We start from the raw sequence: 15,364 nt of genomic DNA, 5'->3' as shown, positions 1-15,364 counted from the left end.
AAACTAGCATCCAACCCACTACTCTCATTATTAAAATCGCCTGTAGATTATCCTTAACTCCAGCTACGTCACCAGATATGTCAAATGACGGTGGTGGTGGTGCTGAAAGAACAACAGATTTTGCAGCAGGAGAACTCTGTTAATATAGCACACACTTAGAAATGTATTGCCTCAATTGACTAGATTTACCATCAACAGTGGTTGGACATCCACATAAAATGTGGCAAATTATCCCTCTGATAATCATAATGCGATAGTCGTAATAATAATAATAATACTTTCAACCGAAATTACTTTCATTGATGGTTTTGTTTGGTTATTACAAATATCCAGCAAAAATCAAAGAGCAAATGAAACCAATATGGGACGAAGCAGATACATTTACGTTGTCAGTGAATTCTGTTGAGGAAGACAGATACTGCAAAGTAAATATGACCTGAAAGCATCGTCCACGAGACAAGGGACAAGAAAAAATATCAACAGGGTCTTTCCCTCTGTGTATGAATATTTGCATATTTGCTTATCAAAGTAAAAGGAATATGTGTAATCTCTTTTTGTCAATAAAATTATTTGTAGTTGCCAAGTATGTGTGTGCACTGCAAAAACAACTTTCAGGAATTCCTTGAAAAGCATTTTAGGATAAAAAACGTTTTTATTTATTGCGAGTTAAAGGGAAATGTTTCTTTTGTTTTCCACCATTTAAATTTAAAAAAACAAACAAAAACAAACAAATAAATAAAAGTAAATGATATATGGATATTATTTATGTTTTTTCTAAAAGAAATTTAAAAAAAGGGCAATTTTAAAGTTTTCTTCTGTCCACTCCACATGATCCACATCCAAACCTTCTATGCTTAGACTAGTCAAATCTGAACTATTGAGCTGGTCGAGGGGAGAAAAAAAAGACCATTTCAAACCCTATTTCAGTGAGAAAGCAAAGAAAATTATAATTTAACTGCACATGAGATCCAAGAGTAAATATAAACTTAGTTAGTATTTATTCTTGTCACAACTCAACAAGATTTACACATACCGTCCAAAGATCAATAAAAACTTTTTTTAAATTTGTGAAAAGAATGAATAAAGTTGCAAACCAGACACGTGTTAAGAACACACACTGCAGCCAGTCTTCATGTTTTTCATACTTGTCTGCCTTGCAAACATGCACGCACTTCCTTGTTAATAATCTGTCTCACACACACAGTCACACATGTGTGGAGGATGACTGAGGTGACTCAGCAGAAAGCATCCATCTTAGTATCCTCCGCATATGGAGCCTCATTCTTCTTCTCTTCATCTTCAAACCGCAGCAGCCGGCATCTCGTCTCTCATGGCCAGACATTAGACTAGCTGCGCATGTATGTGGGTTTACAGTAACCAGGTTTCTTGTGTGCATGTAAACATTTATGAACAGTGGAATTAATTTATCTATTTCTGTGGCACATGCACATTTGTACAATATTGTGTTACTACGAACATTTAACAGCTTGATTATTGTGACAGCCCTCATGGACAGGCTCTCCCTGCAGGGGGGCAGAGTCAGCTCATCAGGTAAATACAGCTCACCTGGTCTGATTGACTTTAAGCTGGCTTTTGTTTGGTTACATTTGGTTTCTTTGCTTCATCATAAACCAACCCCACGGGACATTTTCAACTCGTCATGTATCATTTATCACAATGGGGTTGCATACAGCCCTCTGTTCATGCTGTCACATTAGTTTGTAGTTTATTTTCTCTTTAATTTGAGTAAAAAAATAAACCTCTTAACTCTTCAGTGAATTGTGACATTTTGTCATCCCCAAATAAAAATCCTCACAGGAAACAATATTATCTCAATGAGATACTGTTTCCTGGGATAATTTAAACAATGAGTGAAATAATATTATGCAGCATTAATATTTATATCCTGCCACAAAACAATTTAAAGGTGCTTGAGTCACAGCGCTTGAGTGCAGCCACCTGTTGGGGTCATACAAAGCTAAAAACAAGCCCCTTTCTTCACAATGTGAAGGAAATAAACACTGATTGTTTGTATAGATGCTGTGTTCAGTGAACATTTGTCAGTGTGTATAGAAGGAGCTCTCACTTATCATTTTTAAAGACAATTGTGGTAAGTGAACAAACATTCATTTTTTGTAAATTAAAAATAAAATAAAATGTGTTCCCTCCCATCTCTACAGTACACAAATGTCTTCCCAGAACCACGTATGCTGGGTATTTATTTCACGGAAGTGTATTACCATCACATATTGTGTATTTTGTATGATAACATTGCAAAGAAATAGACATTAAATCCCTTATTTTGGTCCAATCGAAACTTTTCAGACGGCTCAATGCTGCAGAGTGAGTAAACAAAAACACTTCACCCATAGGCCACCATTATGAAAAACACATTTGTAAAACTATTGACAAGACACCTTGAACTGAAAACATGATCAGTTACTACTTATTGTATTGTCAATCTTTAAATCGTGTAGGTTTAATATTTGTACAACTCTCTCTGAGCTTAAAACAAAGTTGTATTTATGTGCAACGTCATCTCAATGTAAAGCTGGAGAAAAAAGTGCTATTGTCGGTCGGAACACGGTCTTACTCTGGGCCAGTTTGCACCAGCTGGTCAGGAGCGACAACAACACACACTTGTGCTCAAGGCTACGGGCGGAAAGGGACACACAGTGCTTATTATTAATAGTCTGTGTGTGTGTGTGTGTGTGTGTGAGAGAGAGAGAGAGAGAGAGAGAGAGTATGACTGCAAATGAGAAAGCACCTCCAGGAAAAAGAGAGAGTTTCTGTTGTTTTGTGACTAACTTGACCCCCAGATCATGTATGTGCGTTCTGAGTTTCTAGTGTATGCATTCTGTAGTGCCCATTTGTCTACATGCCACGTTTGTACACTATGTGGCCAAAAGTATGTGGACACTAATCTCCTAATATTTGGTTGGGTGTCAACATGTTTCAACATGCAGTGAGATTTTAGACAATAGTGTTGTCAACTTTGTGTCAACAGTTTGTGTTAACTCTTACTTCTTTCCCTAGGCATTTACCCCATTGATGCGATATGTGCTATTAGCTCTAATTAGTATGTATTGTCAGTTGTAGATCTGTATTTGACGTTGTTCCTCAAATGTTTTGCTTTGGATAAAAGCGTCTGCCAAATGAGTAAATGTAAATGTTTGACTCATACCTGTTTCAACATGGCACAACGTCGGGTGCATAGAGAAATGGTTTTCCCAGTTTGGTGTGGAAGATGTTGACTGGCCTCAATCACCTTTGGGATAAACTGGAGCCAGACCTGGTCACTCAACATCAGTGTTAGACCTCACTGATATTTTTGTGGCTGAATGGGAGCAAATCCCTGCAGCAAGTTTCCAAAATCAGGTGGAAATACTGAAACCAGAAGAGTGGAGGCTGTTAGAGCAGCACATTAAAGCCCACAAACACATATGGGTGTAATGCCCAGGATGTCCACATGGTCATATTACTTTCCTCTGTTTACATACAGTGTATGCTTTGGCACCATGTTTTAACTCTCATAAATGGGTCAAGTTCAGAGTTCCACTTACCTTTGACCATAAAGTGTTCTTGTGCAGGATGCTGGTGTGTGTTTGAGAGGCTGGAGGGGAAGTTGGGTGGTTTAGGGGGTTTATTGCAATAGGGAAAGTTTTCTCTGAGAGAGAGAAGAAGAAAGTGAGGAGGATAGAGGAAGACAAAGATAGTGAAAGAGAGAGAGAGCGAGTGATTGCACTAGAAAAAGAAGAGAACAAGAGCATAAAAGAAAGAAGGGGGAGATGCACAGGACTACAGACATTTAATGTGTCATGAGGGGGTTTGTGTGTGTGTGTGTGTGTGTGTGTGTGTGTGTGTGCAGTGAGAGAGAAAGAGAGAGGAGTAAGCCGTGTCCTTTGAATTTTACAAACTTCAAACGCTGTCGCTCTCGTTAAAAATGGACGGTCATGCCTCCATCCTCTGAGAGACGAGAGAACCACAGAGGGGAGGGTGTGTGTGTGTGTGTGTGTGTGTGTGTGTGTGTGTGTGTCACACTGCCAGGAATAGAGAGACAAAGAATCACACACACACATACATACATACATACACTGGTTCGTTGTTACAATTAATTCTTAAACGTTTTCCACATTAGAGTCCTTTTGAGCTGTAGATGTAAACGGAAGGTATCTCTGACATGTGGAAGATTTCAAGATTTCAAAACAAACCAGAGTCTTTAAGCCTTTGTTTACAGGCAGAGTTGTATTACAGACTTTAAAAGTTGCTGGTAGTTTGTTATACTGTTGTTTAACAGTATTTCTTGACTACACATTTCAATGTAAAGCAGGTCCTAATTATTCGAAAGAGGTCATTGAAACACTCTCTATACTTTCACTTTTTAATCATCAAACTCAAGCTTGGCTGTGCGTATATGTACATTTCCTGAGATACTTTTAGTATAGTAGGACACAAGGGAGAACACATGTAAACACACAAAACGAATAGAAAACCAACATACATCTTTAATATTAGACATTAGTGAGAGAGATTTATAAAACTTAATAAGGAACCAAATCATGGTGAGGACAAGTGAAAGGCATAAAGCCACAGCATGAAGTGTGCTGGTGTTTACTGCAGTGACAGGAAGAAAAAAAACTGGACTGCCAGTAAACTGTTGCTCTGACAAACAATGAATGACTCTCATTACCCATGTTACCTCTCAACACAAAACATGATGGGCCCGTAGATTGTAGAGCTGAAGAGGAAACCAAACAGGTCAGTAAAATGGCAAAATGTAGCTCTGTATGAGTGGACAGTTTGACAGATGAGACATTACAGTAAAAAACAAAACAAAATGAAAATGAAAATGAAAATCCAAGATTCTGAGATTAAAGTAGAAACGTCAAGAATATTTTTTTCTAAATATCTTGACTTCATTCTCGAAATCTTAGATTCGATTTTCAACAATAGGCCCCCATCACAATCAACCATACAAACTACACCTGGATTGATGAAGATGACATCCGATCATTCTGACATACGACATTAAATGAATGTCTCATTTCTTTTGTTTAATGTTTCAGTTAGTCTGAAGGCCCAGATTGATTGTGAGTTTTCTTTGTAGTTGCAATGGGGCATGGGCAGGTCTCTCTAAACAAAGAGACAAACTAGGGAAAATGTGTTAGAAAATCAACGATGTCAAGAAAGAGGTCAACACTGATAGGAGGGTTTTGTTTTCCAATTTTAAAGGTAACAAGAAAATTAGGTTACACAATGTTAAATTTAAGAAGGTATAAGAAGATGCTAGCATGGTATTCTCGGTATGGATATTATGGCAGAGGCTGCAAAGTGACCGATGTTAAATTTTACATTTAAAAATGGTTACAAAGACGGATTAAAAAGGCCTGCAGACTTCCTGGATGTGTGTGTTTTGTCTGTTACTACATGTAAAAAAAGTTAGCATTTACACATTAACATTGCTCTGGATTTATCCTCTTTCTGTTATCCCAGCTGCTTTTTTTCTTTTAATTGTCTCTTTGTATATCTGTCTCACTTCGTCCTGCAGTTTGTATCATCACACTCACATTTAAAGTGTTTCACTCAGCAGGAACACACTCTTACACACACAAGTACAGTATGTCATTTTCACTTGTCACACAGGTTCTCTGCCTGTCCCAGTCTGCGCTGTGTTATCTGTGTGAGCGTGTGTGCGGCTTCAGAGGGGGAACACACTCATGACTTCCTCTTCATCACTAATCGCTCTCATCTGTTGATCTTCTTGATCTCAGCTCTGCTGTCTGATACACACCAGAGCGCAGTGGCCCCCTGAGACACTTTAAAAGCAGAAGGAGGTGTGTGTGTGTGTGTGTGTGTGTGTGTGTGTGTGTGTGTGTGTGTGTGTGTGTGTGTGTGTGTGTGTGTGTGTGTGTGTTTGTTTGTATGAGAGCAAGAGAGAGACTGTGGTTTCATGGAATCAAGCAGGACAATAGGGAACTGAGTTGGAGGGCATAGTTTGTGGTTTGAGCTAATGGTAAAGTGTGTGTGTGTGTGTGTGTGACAGAATGATTTCGCGGAATCTGTTGGAAATCAGCTGTCCGGTAAAGGTTTTTTTCTATTAGTGGAACAAACAGGAGTATTTGCAGTTGGTATGGAGACACAAACACACGCACACTAAACAACTGTCCCCTATATTGTTTAAAGGAACATGTTGTAATTTTATCTTAAAATAAAAGCTTCAAAATAATTTTGATGGTACACTGACTTGTAATGGATAATGGTGTCTCTGTCATTGCCAGTCCGGGCCCACGGCGCATGCTATTAGACTATGTAATATTGTAATCAAAGGCAGGATACCTATTGTGTGGATGGCATAATGCTTTGCGACACCATGTCACACACCAACAAGACTCTCCAGCAAGCGAGGTATAAGAAGATGCTAGCTTGGTATTCTCAGTATGGATATTATGGCAGAGGCTGCAAAGAGACCGAAGAAGATGAGGGCTTTTACTCGTTGGCATGAGCTAAAAGAGCTGACAGGATGAAGGACAAACACAGTCCTGCCTTGGCACTAATTTCCTTTATTAGGGTTTGTGTGGCTTTGGTTTTGATCAGATTCGATTGATAGTGACCAAGCAAAAAAAATCCCTGAACTGTCATCATGTTTTTAGCCAAACGTTGCTATACCTTCATTGGTGGAAAGAAATATGCAACATTACCTTTTTTCCATCTGAGCACAGGCCACAAACCAGTGAGTAGAGCACAGTGAGAAACATAAACACAGGAAACTCTCATGTGAAAAAACTGTTTAAACTGTTCCATGTCGGGCCACATTGCTCAGAGTAAGAAGCTAACTGAGAAAATACATTTTCAGTGCGTTGAAGGTCTGAAACATTAATTAAAGGTTTAGTGTGTAAGTTTTAGTGGAGTCTGGGGTGAGGGTTGCAAATTACAATCAGTGGCTCACAACATATTCACATGCTCCTCAGATGGTCCAATTTCATGAGTTCCGACTTCAGTGTGTGTTCATGTGCTCTTAAGTCAGAATGTGGAATCAACATGGACGCTACTAAAAGTTGGATTAACATTATAAGAGCATATAAACAACACGCAGACATCATGTTCACTCCACATGCATAACAAACTAACCGTTATAACCATATTACATGTTAGCAAAATATGTATATGCAATACGTGATTTTGCACGAATCAAAGTTCTGTATACTTCTTTATGTCCTATGTACACTTCATTTCTCTTTTTGGAATAAAGATTTAAGGAGGAAAAAAATATTCAGATTATTCTGACACCACATGTACAGTATATGTTGTGTCAGAATATGACACAACATATGTGTGTGTGTGTGTGTCACACACACACACACACACACAAGAAAACACACACACACACACACGAAAACACACACAGACACACCCACATGAAAACACACACAGACACACACACATGAAAACACACAGACACAGACACAAAGACACATGAAAACACACACACAGACACACACATGAAAACACACACACAGACACAAAGACATGAAAACACACACACAGACACAAAGACACATGAAAACACACATGTACATGTTCCCCCCTCACTTCCCAAGCGCGCAGGAGAAGCTACGATGGACTGACACCCTCTGTCGACTCTTGCGCTAAATAATACATGTGGGCCTCAATTTGTCCAAATTTCTCTTCTTTTCTTAATTAACCAGTCGACAACTACTACGAGTAATACTTACGTTACTTCTTATTTTTCTTCTTATTTTTCGTACGTAGTGAACGTAGTGACGAAACGCCAGTGTTGGGCAAGCTACTTGGAAAATGTAGTGAGCTAAGCTATTAGCTACTCTACATTAAATGAAGCCTCACAACACAGAAGCTACCCCCCAGTGAAATGTAGCAAGCTGAGCTACAGCAACGTGGAAAAAGTAGCTTAGTTACATCTAAGCTACCATATATATATACACACACACACACACACACACACACACACACACACACACACACACACACACACATAAAGTTACTTAATTATCACATTATTATCATTAACATTGTTGGGTAATAATGTCATTTAATTGTTAATTAATTATATTTTTTTGTGAATTTATGCTCTGTCAACATTGCAACCTAAACAACCTAAACATTCATGGCAATAGGAGAGAGAGAGTTTCCTCCTCACTAGAGGAAGAGCTGTCCAGGCTGGACCCTGATCCTTCTCACAAGAGCTGTTACAGTAACTATCACAACAGAAAGTAAACTCAGCGCGAGTGTCTTTATTCCCCTGCAGCAAAGTTGCAGACATCAGCCCAAGGATCAGTACGTGATGTCACTCACTGATCCTTCAGAAATGCTTGGGAAAATGTAGCGTGTGTGGAAGATACCGCGCTACTCGGTCAATAAAAGCGCTTTGTTACTGAAAAGCTATTTGATTCAGAAAATAGCGACACTACCACCAAGCTACTGAGAAATGTAGTTAAGCTAGTAACGGCGCTACTTGTAGCGACGCTGCTGCCCAACACTGCAAAACGCGCTCTGTAATGCAGTTAGTCCATTCGGGCTACTGTAGAAACATGGCGGCGCAATATGGCGACGTCCATGTAAGAGGACCTGGGGTGTATCTAGATAGAAATGGCTCATTCTAAGGTAATAAAAACTGTTCATTATGTAAGGTCTTTATACACCACTGAAAACAAGCAGGCTTGGAAGTTCAGTGGTTTAAACCACAGACAGGCAGAATAAACCCGTCTGGGGCACTTTCCTTTCCCTCATTACAGACACTTCTGCCCTTTCCCATGAGCACCTCCCAGGGGTGAATGAGTAAGAGAAATGTGATTGTAAGCATGGAATTTATTAAAAAAAAATAGAGGTGGAAGCCCTGAAAATGTAACAACAGGTATTTTAACTAAAATATCTGGCAGGATGGTGCATCTCAAAAACGCTGTCCAATAATGAAGCTACATGCAAATATAGGTGCATTTTGTTTACAAGCTTCTTTTTTTTTGTCGCTAAAAACTGGTCAGTGTGATGAACCGCAGACAGAAAATACAACAATGCAAGTCGACATTTCCAGTCAGATTCATGGAGGGGAAAAGGAAGACTTGGAAATGAAGCCTGCAAACTGTTTACCTTGGACTCATTCAATCTAAACACCTCACTAAACACCTCACCACCTCTCCTCTATGTCTCTCTCCCTCTCCTCAGTGTTGTACAGTACAGGGGTCGGACGGCGGCTCTGGAAATCCCATAAAAGCGTGTGTCAGCGAGACAGAATGAGACAGACTCTTTATCACTGCGCCTAGAGCTGCAGTGTATATACAAACACACACAAACAAACACATACTGTACCCCAAGCCGGGCCCCACGTCTTGACTCAACACCATAAACCCGCCGTCCCATCATGCTTGGCAGCAGCATCAGCGGTGAGGAAGCCTGACGTGATGACATGATGTGTGACATCACTCACACAACACACACACTTTAAATTAGCAGACTGGCAGTGTGACAAGAGACGAGTGTTTATGTGTGAGGAGACAGACAGAACCGCATTGGATGTTGGATTTGTAAACACACACACACCTGCAGGGGGCTATAAATGGTGTCTGTAATTATGTACACACATAAATCACACACTCACACTGTACGGTTTAATTCCGCGAAACTGAGCTTGCTCACATCAAGACAAACACACACACACACACACACACACACACACACACACAGTGACAGAGCCGCCCAAGGCCTGTCTGACAGCACAGTTTAGTGGTCTCATTAGCAGCGGGTGGAATGCCAACAGATAATTAACCAGGAGAGATGAAGAGAGAGAGGGAGGGCGAGTGTCAGCAGTAAAATACATAAGAGAAAGAGAAATGTTCTTTATGGGATGGATGAAGTGAAAAGAGGGTAAAACCAGAGGGGAAGGAAGCTGGCATTGTCTTGTCTGCCGGTTCAAACCCAGGACCCTTCAAACACTTTCACCAACCAGCTGAGCTCAAGAATTACACCGTCCTCTGTTCCAGGGAGGAATGCAATAATGTACAGAAGAATGGGGAAACCCATGTTTAAGGACGATGTGTTCTTTAGAATAAAGACTGGTGGTCAAAAACATTACCAAAACCAACAACGTGTTCCTTCTCTAAACACTTTCTCACTTCCCTACCCTGTCTGTAGTGCTCAGCTCCAAGCCCATTGGTTCCTACTGAAAGATGAATCTTTAAAAACACCTCACAAATACGTGGTTTCATTTTTTAAAAAGACTCAGCGGTTTTCTGGTCAGCTGCTCACTGTAGTTTTTAAAGAAAGGTTACACACACACACACACAATACTTGTGAGTAGATACATTCATTGTTGGTTTGCCCTTTTCATGAGATTTGTTTCCCGTAAGAAACACAGATTATCTCAACAGCCTCGTGTTGATAGCTAAAGCAACATGTACGTACGTAACCCCGTTAATTCGCATACATCACTGTAAACAGTTTGTAGTTGAAAAAACAGTCCTTGTGAAAAACCACTGGCTTCTTTTTTCGTTTGCCTTATGTAATATGGGACCCTTTAAAGCTCTGTTTAAGCAAAATTATTCTGCAGCTGTTTGTGTTAAAACGCTTCTGGGGAATTTGTGTTGTTGAAAAAATGACTCACCGACGTAAGATAAGAAGTATACCATTTAGTTATGGTATTGGTAGTGAAACTCAGGTAATACATTGTTACCGGTACTGAAAAACTTTAAAATCACACCCAGTTTTAATAACTAAGGAAGGTTACATTTTCAATTTCATTTTCATCTTCACCTTGTGAAGAGAAAGTGAACGTAACTGAGGTTAAGCTGACAGCATTATGGACACAAATATTTCAAATGAGAAATAAGTTTACCTGTAATGTAAAAACAGTTTAATATTAAATATGCAGGTTTTTTTTTAGTGCACATAGTGATTCGGGACAGTCCGCAAACCTGACCTTTGAAGCCTTACTGCTCTCAGGGTAGTGATTTGAAATGTGTTTATTGTGCAGTTTTTGTCTTCATAATAAATCTGAAAATTAAATATTTGAATCAACTCACTTTTATTTAAACCATTATTTAAACCATTAGGGAGAACAGTGTCAGCTGAATGCTTTAAGAAATGTTTTATTTCAGTATGAACAGATGTACACAATGTGGAAAAAACAACAACAACAACAACAAAAAAGTATGATTAATTAATTATGGTCTCAACATCCAGTAAAGTAATGCGATCTGGGAAGCTGTCAACTAAAGTCATTTGTATATGCTTTAGTCAGTTTTGTTTGTGTCTAAGAACCACAATTTTACAATGAAAGCATATGTAGGACGTGTCAAACAACTGTGGCTCCCAACAGCCTGGAGACTTAATGCTAATGCGGCCTCATTATCTAAGCTAAGTTCTTCAAATGAAACAAAACCAGATGCTCAATTAAGTTTGGCAGCAGACAAAGAGGCTCGGGCCAAATCTGACAAAACAGACAGTAAAACAGCTAAACTCTGTTGTACTGATGGAGAGACATCAACACCTGTTACTGAAAACTTATGTGCAGTTTTTTTTTCCTCATGACATTTGAACCAAATGCTTTGGCCTCATTAATAGCTTGTTCACTCTCAAAAGATATCCTGTGAAAATCCAATCTCTCCGTCGATCTTCTGCAAAGATAGTAAGACAACAAAACAAGTGCAGACTTGTTCTCAGCTTAAACACAAATGTTGTTTTTATTAGCACATCCATTTGTTTTTGACAGTTGTAGAATCCCATCACCCAAAGAGTAGGATGTAACCATTAAAGGCTAATTCAAGTTTATTTCAACTATTAAAATTAGACCCAACTTGTATGAAACTGGAATTTCTCTTAAAAGGGAAGATGAAAAATGAAAATAAACATTAATTACACGTTTTTTGAGTTAAGTACCAGGTGATGATACTTGTTGCTTGTTAAGTTGCTTTTTCTAATAATTCAAAATTAGATGTTTATCTCAACAGTGGCACCAGACACTCAGTCCGAACCAGACCAGAAGTGTGCTGGGAACAGTGCGAGCAAGCACATGCGTCAAGTCAATGCCCTCAGAGCTCCAAAACAGCTCGTCTTCATCTTATTCCAGCTCACTTTGTCAACTGAAGTCAAGTCTTAATGCAAGAGACCTAACCAACAGAAAATCCTCTGAAAGAAGTCAAAAACAGACCACCAGGAGTTCCTGATGGTCCTGAGTTTTTGTAGATGATTATGTTTGCAGGCTGTGATGTAAACTCAGAGTAACTTTGTGAGTCCAGACGTTATTTGCAGGGAGGACGATGAGGAGGACGATGAACGTGTTAACTAAGGCAACTTCAGCAGGACTGGATACGCCTCTCCCCAAATCCCAAACAATCCTTTCTCTCTGTACAGGACAGTCTTTGTCTTGGAATGGAAAAAAAGAAAGATGTATGGCAGGATGAAAAAACGAGGGATCCGTTCACCTCCTCTCCTCGCCTAGAGATGATTGTTAGCTCGGAGAGGAGTAGAAGAGAGGAGAAGGAGATGTGAGATAGAAAAAGGGAGAGATCCTTAGCTCATTTAACCAGCTCCTCACCTGAAGAATTGTCTTTCCTTTCAGGGGCAGAGGAGGAAGAGAAGATCTTTTCATTCTCACCTCATATAAACAAGTTTTCTGAGGGGGAAAGAGGAGGAGTAGTAGTAGTAGTAGTAGTATTGGTGGCGGGAGGATTAGAAATATCAATTAACAAGATGAAAAAGGAGCTTTGTTAAATACCTCCTTCACATCCTTTGTTCATCATTGACAAGATTGTAAACTCCTTCTCGTTAAAGAGTCTGTTAGTTCAGAGTTTCCAACGTTTAGCGCTTCCATCACCCAGTTACCCAGCCGGCCGGCTGGTCGGCTGGCTGGTCGGTCGGTTGTCACAGTGACAGTGAGGAGTGGTAGGCGTGGCCTCAGTCGGTTGGGGTTGGAATGACGCAGATGTGCAGGAAGTTGTCAGGGTGGCTGAGATGTTCGCTGAGCCACTGAAGAGGAGTCTCCAGCAGCGGTTCGATACCGTGGATCACCACCTGATAACGCTTCTGCTCACCTGGATGAAGACAAGGGCAATTCAGTTTATTAATTAAAAAAAATAGCTAGTACAATCTTTTAATTCATCTCTCTCATCTCACATTTACTGGAAGGCCGACTTCGGATTTAAACAGTAATTATGTTGTACTATGTTTTTTTGTTTTCTGTATTTTTATATTTTCCTCTTTATGTTAGTATATTTTAAAAGTTTCTCTGTTTTACTTTGAAGCAATTTGCTTAGTTATTTTATTTATATATGTGGAAGTGGAAAAAAGAAGAAAAATGGAAGAGAAGAAGGGGTTGAGGAGAGTAAAAAGACAGATTTCATCAGAGAAATGAAAAGGTTTGGAGAGATAGTGATCCATGGAGGTGGACATAAGAAGAAAAAAGAAAAGAGGATAAAAGTAGAAGATAGAAAACAATGATGAAAGTAAAAGAAAGGTTGAAGAGGAAATAAGAACAAAAAGGAGAAGAGAGAGATGGAGAAAATTAAGACTGGTAAAGAAATTAAGAGTAGAGAGTACAGGAGGAAATGAGTAAGTTCAAAAGCAGCGGAGGGAAGGAAAGGAAATAAGAAACAGGGTGAAAGGTGATAACATGTCACAGGAAAAGAGGAAAATAGTTGAAAGGGAAGATGAAGGAGAAAAATGAAGAAAGGCTGCAGGTGAAAGAAAGAAAGAAGAAAGAGATGATAAAAAAGTAAAGATAAAGGGAGCAATGGTGGAGAGAAAAGAGGAAAAGAGATGGTTACATGAGGTGAGAGAGACCACATCAGACACTACAGTAATACCACTGGTGTGGTGAGCGAGAGAGAGGGGGAGAGAAAGTGTCAGTGTGTGTTCAGTTATGAAGGAGAGTAAAGCGGCAGTTGATTGTTTTTGTGTTATGTCGTTGACAGGATTCGATTATTTAACTTTCACTCTAACAGTTTGAGGTTTCAGTGTGCGTGTGTGTGTGTGTGTGTCTAGCTATGACGGCCTCCTGTTGCTGACCCCGCCCACTGCTGAAAGGCCACGACCGCAAATCGTCCGTTACGAGCAGTGACTTTACCAACCTTCCGGGGTCGTGTGATTTGCAGAGATCAGACTTCTGATGATTCAGTGACATTCGGGGAGCCTCAGAGTTCGAGCTTACATTTTCACTTATAATCAGGACTTTTATTTTTTACTTTTACATAAAACCTGTGTAACAAATGGGGTGTAAAGTCACACAGACATGAGCATTTACCAGGCAGGAAGAGACAAATGAAAGACACTACATAGTTGCATTGTGGGAAATGTAGGAGAACATTTGAACACTGTCTTTTATTTCTTCAAAATAGAAACATAGAACAAGGAACTACAAGAAACCACAGCATATTTAAGACCTTTAAAATTACATTTGACAATAAAATGCTACTGTAATCTGCAGCAAGGCTTTCAATTAAGATGGACACTGATTTTTAACATATTTTCAAAAATCATATTTATTTAAATGGTTGATATCTCTGAAACAGATAATGTTATTTAGAGCTCCCTGAAATTGCTGAAGTATCTCATGCTCAAATTGACATTAAAGCTTGACAGCTCTTTAACAGCAGAGTTCATGATCATTTCAGGACTTAAAAACAGAGTTTAAGCACGCGTACAGGTTATTAACATGTTCTATTAAGCGCTTTAGATGATAATTCCTACTTACATTTCCCTTCTTAAATTCAACAAAAAATACTTAAAATGCCAATTTTATGAGCAATTTAATGTAGTCTGGATTCATTCAGTCATTTGTTTTGTTTATTCTCTTTTTTTATGTGAGGTCAAGTGGTTGCACTTGTTTCTAATGCAAATCCGTCAAGCAAAACTGATAGTCTCAAGTGATTTGTTTACATTTTACTTTGACTTCACCAGAAACCAGTCAAACCTTGCTCACCTGTTTAAAGACAAATAAGAATTTAATTTCACTTCCAGGCTGGTTGATGTTTCGAGACAAATATTTTTGAAGCGAACAGGCCGGAAGGTGACAAATGTTTTGCTCAGCTGTAAAACAAAAACTATTCGTTTAACATAGTTCTTAAACAGTTAATGCAGCTGTCTTCAGTTTGGTTGGTTTTGGAGATGGATATTTTAATTTATGCTTTTAATTTAGTTTAAAATCTATATATTGTTTGTTAATTAATTTTCAGTATTTTTATATTTAGCATTTCAGCTTCTGTCTGATTGTGACAATTCTCCTATACAATCAACAACTGTATACAATCAGGATGTTCTGTGTGTGCGTGAGAAAGACAGACAGTGGTGGGCCTTTTCCCGTCTATCACACACATTCTCACACACACACACACACACA

The 15,364-nt window shown here is 39.1% G+C and overlaps 1 protein-coding gene across 2 annotated transcripts in view; it reads right to left on the bottom strand.

Moving 5' to 3' along the window:
- Positions 1 to 11,687: 11,687 nt before the first annotated feature.
- atg5 (ATG5 autophagy related 5 homolog (S. cerevisiae)) overlaps positions 11,688 to 15,364 on the bottom strand; it is a 38,129-nt gene continuing 34,452 nt past the window's right edge. For both annotated transcript variants that reach the window (XM_046045274.1, XM_046045275.1), the window contains exon 8: positions 11,688 to 13,061. In XM_046045274.1, the coding sequence (XP_045901230.1) occupies positions 12,925 to 13,061 (137 nt within the window). In that variant the 3' untranslated portion in view covers positions 11,688 to 12,924. The remainder of the gene's footprint in view (positions 13,062 to 15,364) is intronic.

Source organism: Micropterus dolomieu, linkage group LG03, assembly GCF_021292245.1.
Source record: "Micropterus dolomieu isolate WLL.071019.BEF.003 ecotype Adirondacks linkage group LG03, ASM2129224v1, whole genome shotgun sequence".
Lineage (NCBI taxonomy): Eukaryota > Metazoa > Chordata > Actinopteri > Centrarchiformes > Centrarchidae > Micropterus > Micropterus dolomieu.
This window is presented reverse-complemented; position numbering and strand designations above follow the sequence as displayed.